The 13,605-nt window shown below is 40.1% G+C and overlaps 1 protein-coding gene across 1 annotated transcript in view; it reads left to right on the top strand.

Moving 5' to 3' along the window:
* Positions 1-13,429, top strand: part of LOC105013801 (TOX high mobility group box family member 2) — a 107,575-nt gene extending 94,146 nt beyond the window's left edge. Inside the window, exons 5-8 of the mRNA XM_010875586.3 lie at positions 4,975-5,055; positions 6,634-7,005; positions 10,467-10,603; positions 11,956-13,429. Coding sequence (XP_010873888.1) covers positions 4,975-5,055; positions 6,634-7,005; positions 10,467-10,603; positions 11,956-11,998 — 633 coding nt within the window. The 3' untranslated portion in view covers positions 11,999-13,429. The remainder of the gene's footprint in view (positions 1-4,974; positions 5,056-6,633; positions 7,006-10,466; positions 10,604-11,955) is intronic.
* The last annotated feature ends 176 nt before the right edge of the window (positions 13,430-13,605 follow it).

Here is a 13,605-nt window from a genome sequence, read left to right as displayed (position 1 = left end):
AACCGTGGTGTCGTTAAAAAAGTTAAAGATTGAGTGGGTGTTGTGCAGAACTTGTCTGGTGGTGTCGTTATTCACCATAGCATTGAGTTGCTAGGCTGCAGGCAGACGAGTCATCCTCTGTTATGGCATGGCATTAGAAAAATGAAAGTTTTTCTAATGCTGGTCTTGCGTAACAAAGTAAACTAGAAGCTAGCTTATATATAAACTCATATAAAGACTCATAGACATAATCAGCATGTAGCCTTGGCGCACACTCCCATGAATCCTCATAATAGTGTTGCTAATGAGGGAGCTGGAAAGGAACCCAGGTATTCTGTGGGAAGGCAAACTTTACCAGTCACCAAATTGTTACAACACGCAAGGGTCACAACGGACAAAGTTCACTGTAATTATTTCTGTTCTGGTGAGTGGTAACTTCAAAATTGTGAGGATTCTTTTTAACAATTTATTTTTTTAACTGACATAATAATTGGATAAGTCTCCACCCTGCTGACTTAATACTTGGTGGAAGCAGTAATTACAACCTGTTGGGATGGGTGTTTACCAGATATGGGATTTGGGATGGGTCTTTACCAGATTACAACCTGTTGGGATGGGTCTTTACCAGATATGGGATTTGGGATGAGTCTTTACCAGATTACAATCTGTTGGGATGGGTCTTTACCATATATGGGATTTGGGATGGGTCTTTACTAAATATGGGATTTGGGATGGGTCTTTACTAGATATGGGATTTGGGATGGCTCTTCACCAGATTTGGGATTGGTCTTTACCAGATTATAACCTGTTGGGATGGGTCTTTACCAGATATGGGATTTGTGGTGGGTCTTTGCCAGATATGGGATTTGGGTTGGCTCTTCACCAGATATGGGATTTGGGATGGGTCTTTACCAGATTTCCACACCAAGAATTGGCTGTATTGGAACATTCACCTTTACAAAACTGTTTAAGCTCTGTCAAGTTCCTTGGGGAGCCCCAATAAGATAGAAATCTTGAAGATATGCCATACATTTTTGATTTAATTTAGGTTGGGCCTCTGTCTGGGCCACTCAAGGACATGTAATATTTTATTCCTTAAAATGCACTCCAGATGAACCCCAGAGCTGTAGGTTTTTTTAAGGACTTTTCTGTAGATTGCTTGATTTATTTTCCCTTCTGTAAATGGCAATGAGAAACAATCCTATAACAGGATGCTGCTACCACCATGCCTCATAGTAGGTATGGTGATGTTCCCTTACTAACCATCCCCTGTTCTGTGTGTTTCCAAAACTTTGTCACTTAGTTCCTTTGGTTAATCAGATGGTTGAACGTTCAATCATTAAAGGTTGAAAGTGCTTACATGGCAGTTAGAAAATGGTCTACTGTTTGTACGTGTTCACTTTTGTGGGTTAGAAAGTGTCACAGCTTATCCACATATCTTGCTCATACTTGAGGCCTGGATTCAAACTCACAGCGAAACTCTAAGTAAACAACTGAAATCACTGTTCCAACTTGCATGAATTTCATCTTGACCACTCATAATGTGACTCAGTAGTGTGTAGGACCCCCACATGCCTGTATGCACTCCCGACAACGTCTGGGCATGCTCCTGATGAGATGGTGTCTTGGGGGATCTCCTCCCAGACCTGGATCAGGGCATAAAAAGGGAAACATTCCCGTTTTGGGGGTTGACTTGCTTTTGCCTCAGCACTTGTTGTCGCTTTAATTTACACCAAGACAGGTGACATTGATTCACAATCGCTTATGCTTCCTAACTGGACAGATTGACATCCCTGAAGTTTAACTGACTTGGTGTTATACTGTGATGATTACGTGTTCCCTTAATTTTTTGGAGCTGTGTATTTCCATATTAAGAAGTAAATGCACTGGTTAATTCTGCAACAATATTTTGATGTGAAATTTTGGTACAAAAGATGTTTACATAGTATTTCATATTACACTTGATAACATCAAAAATTATCTATGTGGAAACAAATCATGATAAACGTTTGCAAAAGATTGTCAGTCATTTAGGAGTTACAAATAATTAGTTATATGTCCCACCAAAATGTTTGGTTTCCATAGACTTTGCCTCTCAAAATGTCCATAAAAAATAATCTTACTCCAGTATGCAGCTGTTATATTAATTAGATCGTTATTATTATTATTTTAGGATTACTGATAGAGGAAGAAATAAAGCCTTTATTTTCAAACATGACTTGTGTATAGCACAGGACAGTGGTGTTGTGTACAGAACAGTTTAAGGCAGTCTTCTTCTTCTCTGCTTTGTTTTACTTTGACCTCTATAAGGCCGGGTGTTTTGTAAAAGCACTTTGTGACAGCTGCTGATGTAAAAAGGGCTTTATAAATAAATTTGATTGATTAAATTTGATTGATATATGATGTCAGCTCTGCTGCAATTAATCTTCATTGTCCTCTTGACAGCTGAAAATGTGACACATTAATTTCCTTTTTTGTTTATATATGTTGTTTGGAATTTCAATCCTGGCCAGAGTATTGAGTTATGTTGTTTTCCCCTCCCTCATCTTTGGATTTGCCCTTAAGGTCATCTATCTGTACCAATCTGGAAAGTACACTCCACCCAAAAGTCACACTGAGGTTGAGAACAGAGCAGAAGACTTCCGCTTGCTGTTGTATGGAGTAGTTGTATTATGAAAGGTTGTTTGTGGGCAGTACAAAAACACAGTTGTGTTAACCCTATAAAACATGCAATCAAACCCTGTTAACCCTGTAACATGTTGCAATCAGACCCTGTTAACCCTGTAACATGTTGCAATCAGACCCTGTTAACCCTGTAACATGTTGCTATCAGACCCTGTTAACCCTATAAAACATGCAATCAGACCCTGTTAACCCTGTAACATGTTGCAATCAGACCCTGTTAACCTTGTAACATGTTGCAATCAGACCCTGTTAACCTTGTAACATGTTGCAATCAGACCCTGTTAACCTTGTAACATGTTGCAATCAGACCCTGTTAACCCTGTAACATGTTGCAATCAGACCCTGTTAACCCTGTAACATGTTGCAATCAGACCCTGTTAACCTTGTAACATGTTGCAATCAGACCCTGTTAACCCTGTAACATGTTGCAATCAGACCCTGTTAACCCTATAAAACATGCAATCAGACCCTGTTAACCCTGTAACATGTTGCAATCAGACCCTGTTAACCTTGTAACATGTTGCAATCAGACCCTGTTAACCTTGTAACATGTTGCAATCAGACCCTGTTAACCCTGTAACATGTTGCAATCAGACCCTGTTAACCCTGTAACATGTTGCAATCAGACCCTGTTAACCCTGTAACATGTTGCAATCAGACCCTGTTAACCCTGTAACATGTTGCAATCAGACCCTGTTAACCCTGTAACATGTTGCAATCAGACCCTGTTAACCCTGTAACATGCTGCAATCAGACCCTTCTCAAATAAGTTCATGTTATAATTTGGCTCCCTCTTATCTGCCCCAAAAAAACCTAATTTCAGCTCAAGTTGTAAATCAAAACACGCATTCTGTCCATCTGGAATTTGAATCCATTATGATGTACTCAGTGTAAGCGTCCAATGGTGCATCAGGGCTTAAATGCTTTCTACACCACAACTCTGGTCTTATGCATACATACCAACAATCGCACGTGAACAAACACACAGGCACACGTGCACACTGCTAAGGAACAGACTAGAAAGTCTTCTAGAAACACAGTCAAGGGCACATGACTAATGGTTATGTAGCCTGAAGGAATGTGCCTGAAGTAGTAAGCATATGTGAGCAGGTGTTGAATGCCTCCAAGGGTCCAGGGCCAACTCTGTCATGACCTCCTGGTCGGCCAATTCAAGTGGATGGTGTTATTCTCCAATGTAGACACAAATAAATGTATGAGAAAAAGAAACTACAAACAGGTATGGCCAAACTACAAAAGGCCTCATGGCCATCAAACAAACCAGAAGTCTCACAACTCTGCAAGCTGGCAGAATCTAATGTGCTTTCAAAGGTTTCCTGGCTGAGCACAGACCTTGACCCGGTCGGTGCTGCCACCTAGAGCATGGAGTGTGGAAGTGTATCCAGAGCGGTGTGTTGAATAACCGTGGCCTACCTTACCCGCCTACAATAGTTAACATTAACGTACGCGCAAGAGTGAAGTTGGGCTACGATAATAAGGTTTCTCTAGGCAGTTTTTCTCACCTAAATGTGAATGAATAAACATTAAAATAATTGAAATAATGCACTCAGTTGGAGAGTAAAAGCATTGTCCACATTCTGAGAATAGCGTCAATATTCTGAGTATTTTTGGGGGGGTTGTAATATTCAATTTGAAGCACTGTGTAAAATTTAAAGAAAAACAGAATGCAACAATGTGCAAATCATTTAAACCCTACATTCAGTAGAACATAGTGCAAACACAATTGTTGAAACTGAGAAAGATATATGCCCACTTGAATTGAATGCTAGCGACATGTTTAAATAAGCTGGGACAGGGGCAACAAAAGACCATAAAAATTGTGTAATAAAAAAATAATAACCTGGTGGAACATCTCACAACTTATTTGGGTAATTAGCAACTGGTCAGTAACATGATTGGGTATAAAAAGAGTTTCAACATTTGATCTGTTGTCTTTGAACCATTTTCAGTAAAATATAAGGATAAGTGATGTGCACATCACTGCATTCTGGTTTTATTTGCATTTTACGCAGGGTCCCACATTTTTTGGAAGCTGGTTTGTATATACGTGGCAACTATCTTGTTGTATGTGTGTGCAACATCTTGGTGTATGTGTGTGTGCAATAAGATTTTTTTTATCGTAAAGATTGACATCTTTATGCAGTGGAGGTAGGTCCGTAAAAATTATCAAGTATCAGTAAGTGGGATGTTAATGGAATTGATGAGTGTTTTAGAAACAATTGTGTGTGTGCATGTTTTTATGTTTTTAACGTGTGTGCGGGCCTCTTATCACTCGCTTCCTTTTATTTCCAGGCATACAAGAGGAAAACCGAAGCAGCCAAGAAAGAGTACCTGAAAGCTCTCGCCACATACAGAGCCAGTCTGGTTTCCAAGGTAACTATGACACGCCAGGCTTGCTTAAGGTGATATTGCCATGTATGGAAAATCCTTGTGGGGGAGGGGCTAAAGGACAGTGGCGGTGGTGGGTTGCAACAAAACAGTATACCATTGGGAAAACACCTTATTTCCACAGGTTGGGGGTTGGGCCCGTATTTCCGTACGTCGTTCTATACTCTAGTCCAAAGAGCTAGGAAGCTTGCATGTAAATCCTACATATTTACGTATGAATTTATGTATGTATGCATGATTGTATGTTTTATGTTCAAATGAAGAAAAGTGTCCCGGGGGGGGGGGGTTGGTCAACAAGATGATATGAATTTAACTGGATGCACACTCTCATACAAATAATCAAACAATGGATTAATCGAAAACAAGAATAAGCCACTTTCAAAAGCCATTTCCATTCAGGTCTTGTATGAAGAGGCATGGCCCAGTTGTGGAAAAACTACGTCTGGACAGACCGCAGGGAACACTAGGTCGTATACGTTCCAGTGAATACAGATATTGGTCTAATAAAACACTGCTCACGCAGGCCTGTTCAAGACACTTATATGGAAAGAGGTTTATTTTTGTTATTGATCCGTGCTCCGTGTCTTCTGTTGGAACGCTCATCCGAGAGTGTCCATCCAGTTTAACGCTGCAGATAGTTCCCATGGTTGGGTTCTTCTTGCTCCTCCCCCGATGACAGCTAGCTGCTAATATAGATGTATGGCGTTCTCATTCCTGCCAATGAGGGATGACACCTTACGCAGCGACATGGAGAGGAAGGAAGGAAGGAGGGGTGGAATTGCATTGTTAGTGCCGGGTCGTGTTAACAGCACCCAATGTAGCACTGGGGAGATTCCTTTTGTCATTCCATTTGTTCCCCTGGCAAAACAGCCTCATTTCCCTCTTCTGTATGTGTGTGTGTGTGTGTATGTTCCTGCCTGCTCGCGAGGGCCCTGTCCTATCCATTCCCATCCGTCTGTCAAAGTGTCCATTACTCATTACACGGCAGCCCAGTGTAATTCATACAAATGGGCTCCATTACCCCTGTAATCAACACATATAGGTTGCAGATAAACAACCTGACAGCTCATCATTGCACCTGGGTTGGGGGGCGGGGACAAGGCGAGGGCTGAACCTGCTTTGAATGATGCAGACTGGATTTACGTAAGTCACATTATACATGGCCTGTATGGCGGGACACCGAAACGAATGTGCTTGAAATAGGGAGGTTTGAAAAACATTTGTTTACATTTCACTGTGCTGTGCCTAAATGAATAGTTTGACCCTGAATAACATTGACTAAAGACTAGCTACTTAATGATCCTGAACAACGACTAAAGTCTATTTACAATGTCGTAATCTTTGTATTCCAGTCAACGTGAGAGTTGGAATTAAAGAGACCAGGCAATTTTATAAATGAGAGATGATGTTTCAGATGAGAGTCCACAATCCAACAGTATATAAAATCAATTTGACCAACTTTGTGCAACATGACAGCTTTTGAACTTTTCCTCAATATCCTACCCCTTCATGCTTTCTCTAACCCTTCCTACTTTATTTTTGTTCTGTGTTTATGCCCTCCAGACCTACAACGACCCAGTCGAACCAAAAAGTGCCCAAAGCAGCCAGGCGTCCCACATGATGCCCCCTAAGCAGCCCCTGTACAGTGTTCCCCTGCAGCCCTCCTCCTCCTACGGTCTAGGTCCCGGCTCCTTCCCTCTGTCGGACCTGCAGAGCTTCGCGGGTCCACCACGCCACACCCTGGCCCGGACCCTCAGCCAATCCCAAATGCTGCCGCCCAGCATGAGTGCCTCTCCCCCTTCCCCCTTCCAGATCAGCCCACCCCTCCACCCCTCCCAGCTTGCCCTGCACCAAAGCTCCCTGCGCATGCAGCAGGTCCAGTCACACTCCATGGGGCTCCAGGGGTCTCTACACTCACCTCCTCTCAGCCAACAGGTTAGTCCTGATATTCATTAGAGTTGTAATGATTTACACATTGACCCCCTAGTTCAGGAAGAAATTGGAGTGGATAGATTTTCTATGGCCCATCTGATTGAAATCTAACATGAAGCGTTCCTTTAATCAAAGCAATAAAAAATAATATATATACTTTAATGGATGCCTGCTAGTGCTCTGTAGCCTAACTAAGCATGTTAGGATTGTCATTCCAGATTCAATACATTTTGGCTCATTCTATTTCCTCCTACTTTTCATTTCAATAAGGAGTACAACCCACTATTTTGAACTAAAATAACTAGATATTGGCAAGCGTTGCTCGAATTTAATTGTCTACCTTGGGAATTACATCTTAAGGTGTTCTGAGCCTAGTTTTTTATTGAAAGGAGACAATATGACAGTGGTTCAGCAGAGCACAGATCTTATGCTTGCTGAACTGACTGCCCCTGAATGGCTGTTTTTATCGTTCTGGTTAGCGTAGATCGCCTGCCTGTTATGCAGGAACACATTACATCTCAGCTGCCACGCCACTGGGTTTGTCAACTGTCAGTCAAGGCATAATTGTGTAATGTGTTCAGTGAATGAAGGTGTGCAAGTGTTGACCCATTAGTGTCAGACCTCATTCTCTTCCTCCGGTTGTGGAAAGTCTTACTGCTTTTCAATCACAAGATTCACAGGCGTAAATAGATTTGTTTCACTTTGACTTTTTTACATGAACAGGTTGAGGTTGTCATATCAAGGGCAGTAATCCCTTCAGTGAGTTTCACTATGGTTTATCTATTATTGTCATGTAGTAATATGATATCTTGTTGCAGAGTGGAAGAAAGTGTCACTCTATCTTCCATCAAGTTACAAAAAATTAGTAGCTGTTTTACAACCTCATTTCCAAAAAGTTGGGCCACTGTAAATTGGAAAAAGAACTGATTGTAATTATGTGCAAATTGTTTAAACCCTATATTCAAATGTAAATAGTACAAAGATGACATATAAAATGCTGATAGTAAAAATGTTTATTGTTTCTTGGAAAATATATTCCCACTTTGAATTTGATGCCAGCAACACGTTTCAAAAAAGCAGGGACAGAGGCAACAAAAGATTGGAAAAGTTGTGTAATGCTACATTGTGGAATATCTCACAACTAATTAGGTCAATTGGCAACAGGTCAGTAACATGATTGGGTATTAAAAGATCATTCCAGAGATGATGGGTCTGTCAGTGGTAAAGAGGGGCAGGGGTTACAACTGTGAAAGACTGCACAGGCAAATAGTGCAACAATAAAGAATAAGGTTTCTCTATGTAAAATTGCCATGAGTTTGGGGATCTCATCATCTACAGTACAAAATATCATTAAAAGATTCAGAGAATGCGGAAAAATCTCTGTACACAAGGGACAAGGCCGAAAACCAATATTGGGTGGCATGATCTATTTTAAAACAGACACAATTCTATAGTGGACATCACTGCATGGGATCAGGAACACTTCCAAAAACCATTGTGAACACAGTATGTCCCTGCATCCACAAATGCAGGTTTCAACTGTACCATGCAAAGAAGAAATCATATATAAACAAGATCCAGAAAAGCTGTCACCTTCTTTGGGCCCGAGCCTTGAGCAGCTGCTATCCTATATCAAGCAAGAATGGGAATACATTTCTCTTTTAAAACTTCAGCAATTGGTCTCCTCAGTTCGCAAACGCTTACAGAGTATTGTTAAAAGAAGAGGTGATGCTACACAGTGGTAAACATACTCCTTTCCTCACTTTTTTGAAATGTGTTGCTGGCATCAAATTCAAAATGGCCATTTATTTTCCCCAATACAGTAACATTTCTCAGTTTCAACATTTGATCTGTTATCTATGTACCATTTACAAATTAAATATATGGATAAATGGTTTGCACATCATTGCATTCTCTTTGTTTTTTTTTTGCATTTTACGTAGCGTCCCATCTTTTTGGAAATGTTGGGTTGTATAATTGGTTAGATAATAGTTTACTTCCATATATATATCAGATAGTATTAGCTCAAAAATATCAGCTAAAATAACAAAGTATTCAGTGGTTGATGGTGAAAAACATTTGTGGTATACAAAAGTGTTCAGAATACCATATATCTTTCTGTTTCTCTGTCTCTCACACACATATGCTAATACACACACACAGATATGCATGAAGTCGACTCCGCTCAAAAATGTCAGGTCTCAGATAGTCCCAGCTCACAGATCCATCATAGATAGTCCCAGCTCACAGATCCATCATAGATAGTCCCAGCTCACAGATCCATCATAGATAGTCCCAGCTCACAGATCCATCATAGATAGTCCCAGCTCACAGATCCATCATAGATAGTCTCAGCTCACAGATCCATCATATATAGTCCCTGCTCACAGATCCATCATAGATAGTCCCAGCTCACAGATCCATCATAGATAGTCCCAGCTCACAGATCCATCATTGATAGTCCCAGCTCACAGATCCATCATAGATAGTCTCAGCTCACAGATCCATCATAGATAGTCTCAGCTCACAGATCCATCATAGATAGTCTCAGCTCACAGATCCATCATATATAGTCCCAGCTCACAGATCCATCATAGATAGTCCCAGCTCCTGATCCATCACAGATAGTCCCAGCTCCTGATCCATCTCAGATAGTCCCAGCTCACAGATCCATCTCTGATAGTCCCAGCTCACAGATCCATCTCAGGAAGTCCCAGCTCACAAATCCATCTCAGAAAGTCCCAGCTCACAGATCCATCTCATATAGTCCCAGGTCCTGATCTATCACATATAGTCCCAGGTCCAGATCTATCACATATAGTCCCAGGTCCTGATCTATCTCATATAGTCCCAGCTCCTGATCCATCTCAGATAGTCCCAGCTCACAGATCCATCTCATATAGTCCAAGCTCTTGATCTATCTCAGATAGTCCCAGCTCACAGATCCGTCTCAGACAGTCCCAGCTCCTGACCTCCATCGGTAACACGTTCATGTGAAACTGAAAATAAATGTGTTAATGCCACAAATGTTAAAGCATCCAATCAAACCAAATCAAATTGTTCCGTTACACCAGTCAAACCAGTCAAAATGAACAGTATCTTGTGTTCCTGTATTGTATCAGAGCTTATGTATAGAGATGTAGTTCAAGTCATGATTGAAAGGAGAGATGCAAACCCCTGGTATTCAACTCTGTTAGGCCATAATCGGGGGAAACATTTGGATTAGTTAATAGAGCTGGGATATTACGTCAGTGTTATTTATCTAATGTCACTGATAATTAGACTATTTTTAATAAAAAACATGAAATAAAAAAAAGGTGAAACCATACAGACCATGTATTCCTGAGGGTGATATATTACACTGGACGTGAACCTCATTCTGTTGGGCAGAACTCCAACCACATTGGTGCATTTGAAGTCATAGTGCTATTTAAAAGAGAACTCTGTTTCCTCTTCTGCTCCAGGGGTTCTCTCACATTCAGGACTACCAGAACAGTGTGGGTGGGTCCCAGTCTCCGGGAGCGCACAACCCAGGGCATGGACAGAACCCTGACTGGGATGGCGAGTACTGCAACCGGGACTGTGGGCCCAACCACTGCAGGTGAGCATAGCCTGTTTACCTTACTGGGGCCAGAAACACTCAGTGATTTGAGGCTTCACCCTGACAAAATGGACAGTGTCCTAAAATGAACATTGTACTATTTATTCTAAAATGGCATTAGTGAAATGAACAGTTATCTACACTATGAGAGTGGGGGAATTTCACTTAAGTATGCCTTTCTTGAATGCAGTGAACATTGTTATTCTTATAATGCTGGCATTTCAGCAAGAATTCATTCTTCCTGCATCATTGGTGTTGTTTGTTCTTAATTTTAAAAAGTCGCAGATGCTATTCTGATTAAATGCTAATGATTATTATTTTTAAAAGTAGGTATTTAACAATTTACTGATGACAACAGTTTCTTCAGCTGAAGAGCCACTGGTCAGGATGTGCTGCTGACTGTGTTTTGTCCAATCTCCTTCATTCAATACCATGGTTTTGTCCAATCCCCTTCATGCAATACCATGGTTTTGTCCAATCCCCTTCATGCTATACCATGGTTTTGTCCAATCCCCTTCATGCAATACCATGGTTTTGTCCAATCCCCTTCATGCAATACCATGGTTTTGTTCAATCCCCCTCATGCAATACCATGGTTTTGTCCAATCCTCCTCATGCAATATCATGGTTTTGTCCAATCCCCTTCACGCAATACCATGGTTTTGTCCAATCCCCTTCACGCAATATCATGGTTTTGTCCAATCCACTTCACGCAATACCATGGTTTTGTCCAATCCCCTTCACGCAATACCATGGTTTTGTCCAATCCCCATAATGCAATTCCATGGTTTTGTCCAATCCCCATCATGCAATACCATGGTTCCATGAACACAATAATGGGGTCGTAGTGGATATTGAGATACATATAGAAAGTCTTCACTGACTTAAAATTATCTTATCATTTATTTTTGGTCAGTGCCTCAGTGTTTCATGCATTTAAGTTTTTTTTCTCCTACATATCTACTCCACACCTTTAAAGGGATTTGTTTTATGGTGAAATTAAACTATGTGCTAAAAATACGAAACTGAAATATCATATTACTCATAGTACTTGGTGGAAGCACATTTAGTTGAAATTGCTGCTGTGAGTCCGTTGAGATGGATCTCTACCAATTTAGAGGCAAAATTTGACCATTCCTCTTTAGAAACTGTACAAGCTCAGTCAAGTTTCTTGGGAAGCAACAATGGACAGCAATCTTTAAGTCATGCCACAGCTTTTTGATTGGATTTGCATCAGAATTTCTACTGTAACATGTACTATATGACATCTACATTTAAATGTGTCATTCAACTGTTTTTATGACAAAAATGTCCCAGTATTGATGCCATCTTCTCTGTGTTCTCATAACCAGCGGTGGCATGGGAGCTGGGGACAAGCCTCTCTACCTCACTTGAACCTGATGGACCTCCAAAAGTCAAGAGTCCATGCAGTTTCCCAACATCCATCAACAACAACATCAATGTTTCTTTTTCCTCCATCTTGTTTTTTCTGAAGGATTATTAAATCCTTAAGACAGCTAATACTTCACGTATTTGCCAAGCACGTAGACTGGACAGGGGCCTTGCTTGCTTCTTTTTTCCATGAACGTTTCATTTTGTGGGCAACATGGACCCTTTTATGCTCGAATGTGTGTATCTAGCCACAGTCCCATTCTTTTGTTTGGTTATGTAATTTTTGTGCGGGATGGATGTAGTGATGGAATACACACACTAAATCTTATATTATTGCTCTGTTTAATGGTCTTGCTTCTAGCCTGATATCAGAACTGGGTGTGCTGTCTTTGCATCTCCTATCTTTACAAAGACCTTATTCATAAGTTGGCAAGATGATGCAAACAGATCTGGTACCAGGTTAGCTCCTCTCAAATGAAGAGAAAAACAAAGACTGTAATTTATTCAGTTTCCCAGTGGTTATTTGGGGCTCTCTGAGAGAGAGTGTGTCTGCGTCTGAAATAGTACTCTATTCCCAATCTAGGAGACAACTGTTGTCAAAGGAAGTATGCTAGATATGGAATAAAAAGCAATTTTGGACACTGAGCCATTTTGGACTGGTCTCAGGATGTGACTGAACAGATGATGTCATAGGTGAAACTTCTCCCTTAATTTAAACCTCTCCTGGTCCAGTGGACCCCCTCCCCACTCCCAAACACCACTTGTACAGGTGAATAAAAAATAGCTAAATGTGAAATGTTACTTAAGATAAAAGTGGGTTTTAAAGTTTTTGAATAGTTTTATTAGGTGTTTTAGAATTGTGTTGGATTCAACTTTATTATTTTTGTGAAGAAAAATATTAATACATTTAATTTTAAAACATTTGAGTTTTTCACTGTAGCACAATTTAGATTTCTAAGGAATTGTCGCCAGGTAGATATTTAATTTGAGTACCAACCTGCCAGATGCATTTCTTTTGTTCATAAAGCCAGCAATGAGGGAACCCATTTTTTGTGGTTAAATGATGTTTTGCAGTATGCTTATTCTATTTAATTTGGTTTACAAATTTTGCATCTATTTATAAACGACATGAACTGACATTTAAGCTGGTTTTCATCAGGATGCATAATTATTATTATTATGATTATTATTACATGATTGTCATTATCATTTTAATTATTATTATTTGTTCATCAATTGTTGCTGGTTTTATTGGCATTTTGCCAGCACTGGTAATTTTTTTTTGTCACAATGATTCCTTTGTTTTCTTTTGTCTCAAATAAAATGTTTTAACTGGGAAAAAAGGTGTGACTCAGCTTTTTTTAATAATTTGGGTCTTGCATTTTTATATGGCAGGTCTAGCTCATGGAAGGCTAGTTCTAACCATTGTATTACTCACACACACTATGCCTGTAGACATGAAACATGATAATATAGTGCCATCTAGTGTTAGCTTGGATGTAGTAATAGAAAAAGATACATTATATCACTGTTAATGTCAATGGTCTTTATTCTTAAAAGGCGTGATTGAATTGTGTTGCTTTGTTTAAACAAATCAAAATGTTGGTTAA

Source organism: Esox lucius, chromosome 12, assembly GCF_011004845.1.
Source record: "Esox lucius isolate fEsoLuc1 chromosome 12, fEsoLuc1.pri, whole genome shotgun sequence".
Lineage (NCBI taxonomy): Eukaryota > Metazoa > Chordata > Actinopteri > Esociformes > Esocidae > Esox > Esox lucius.
Note: the sequence above shows the minus strand (reverse complement) of the source record. Positions and strands in the feature narration are given on the sequence as shown.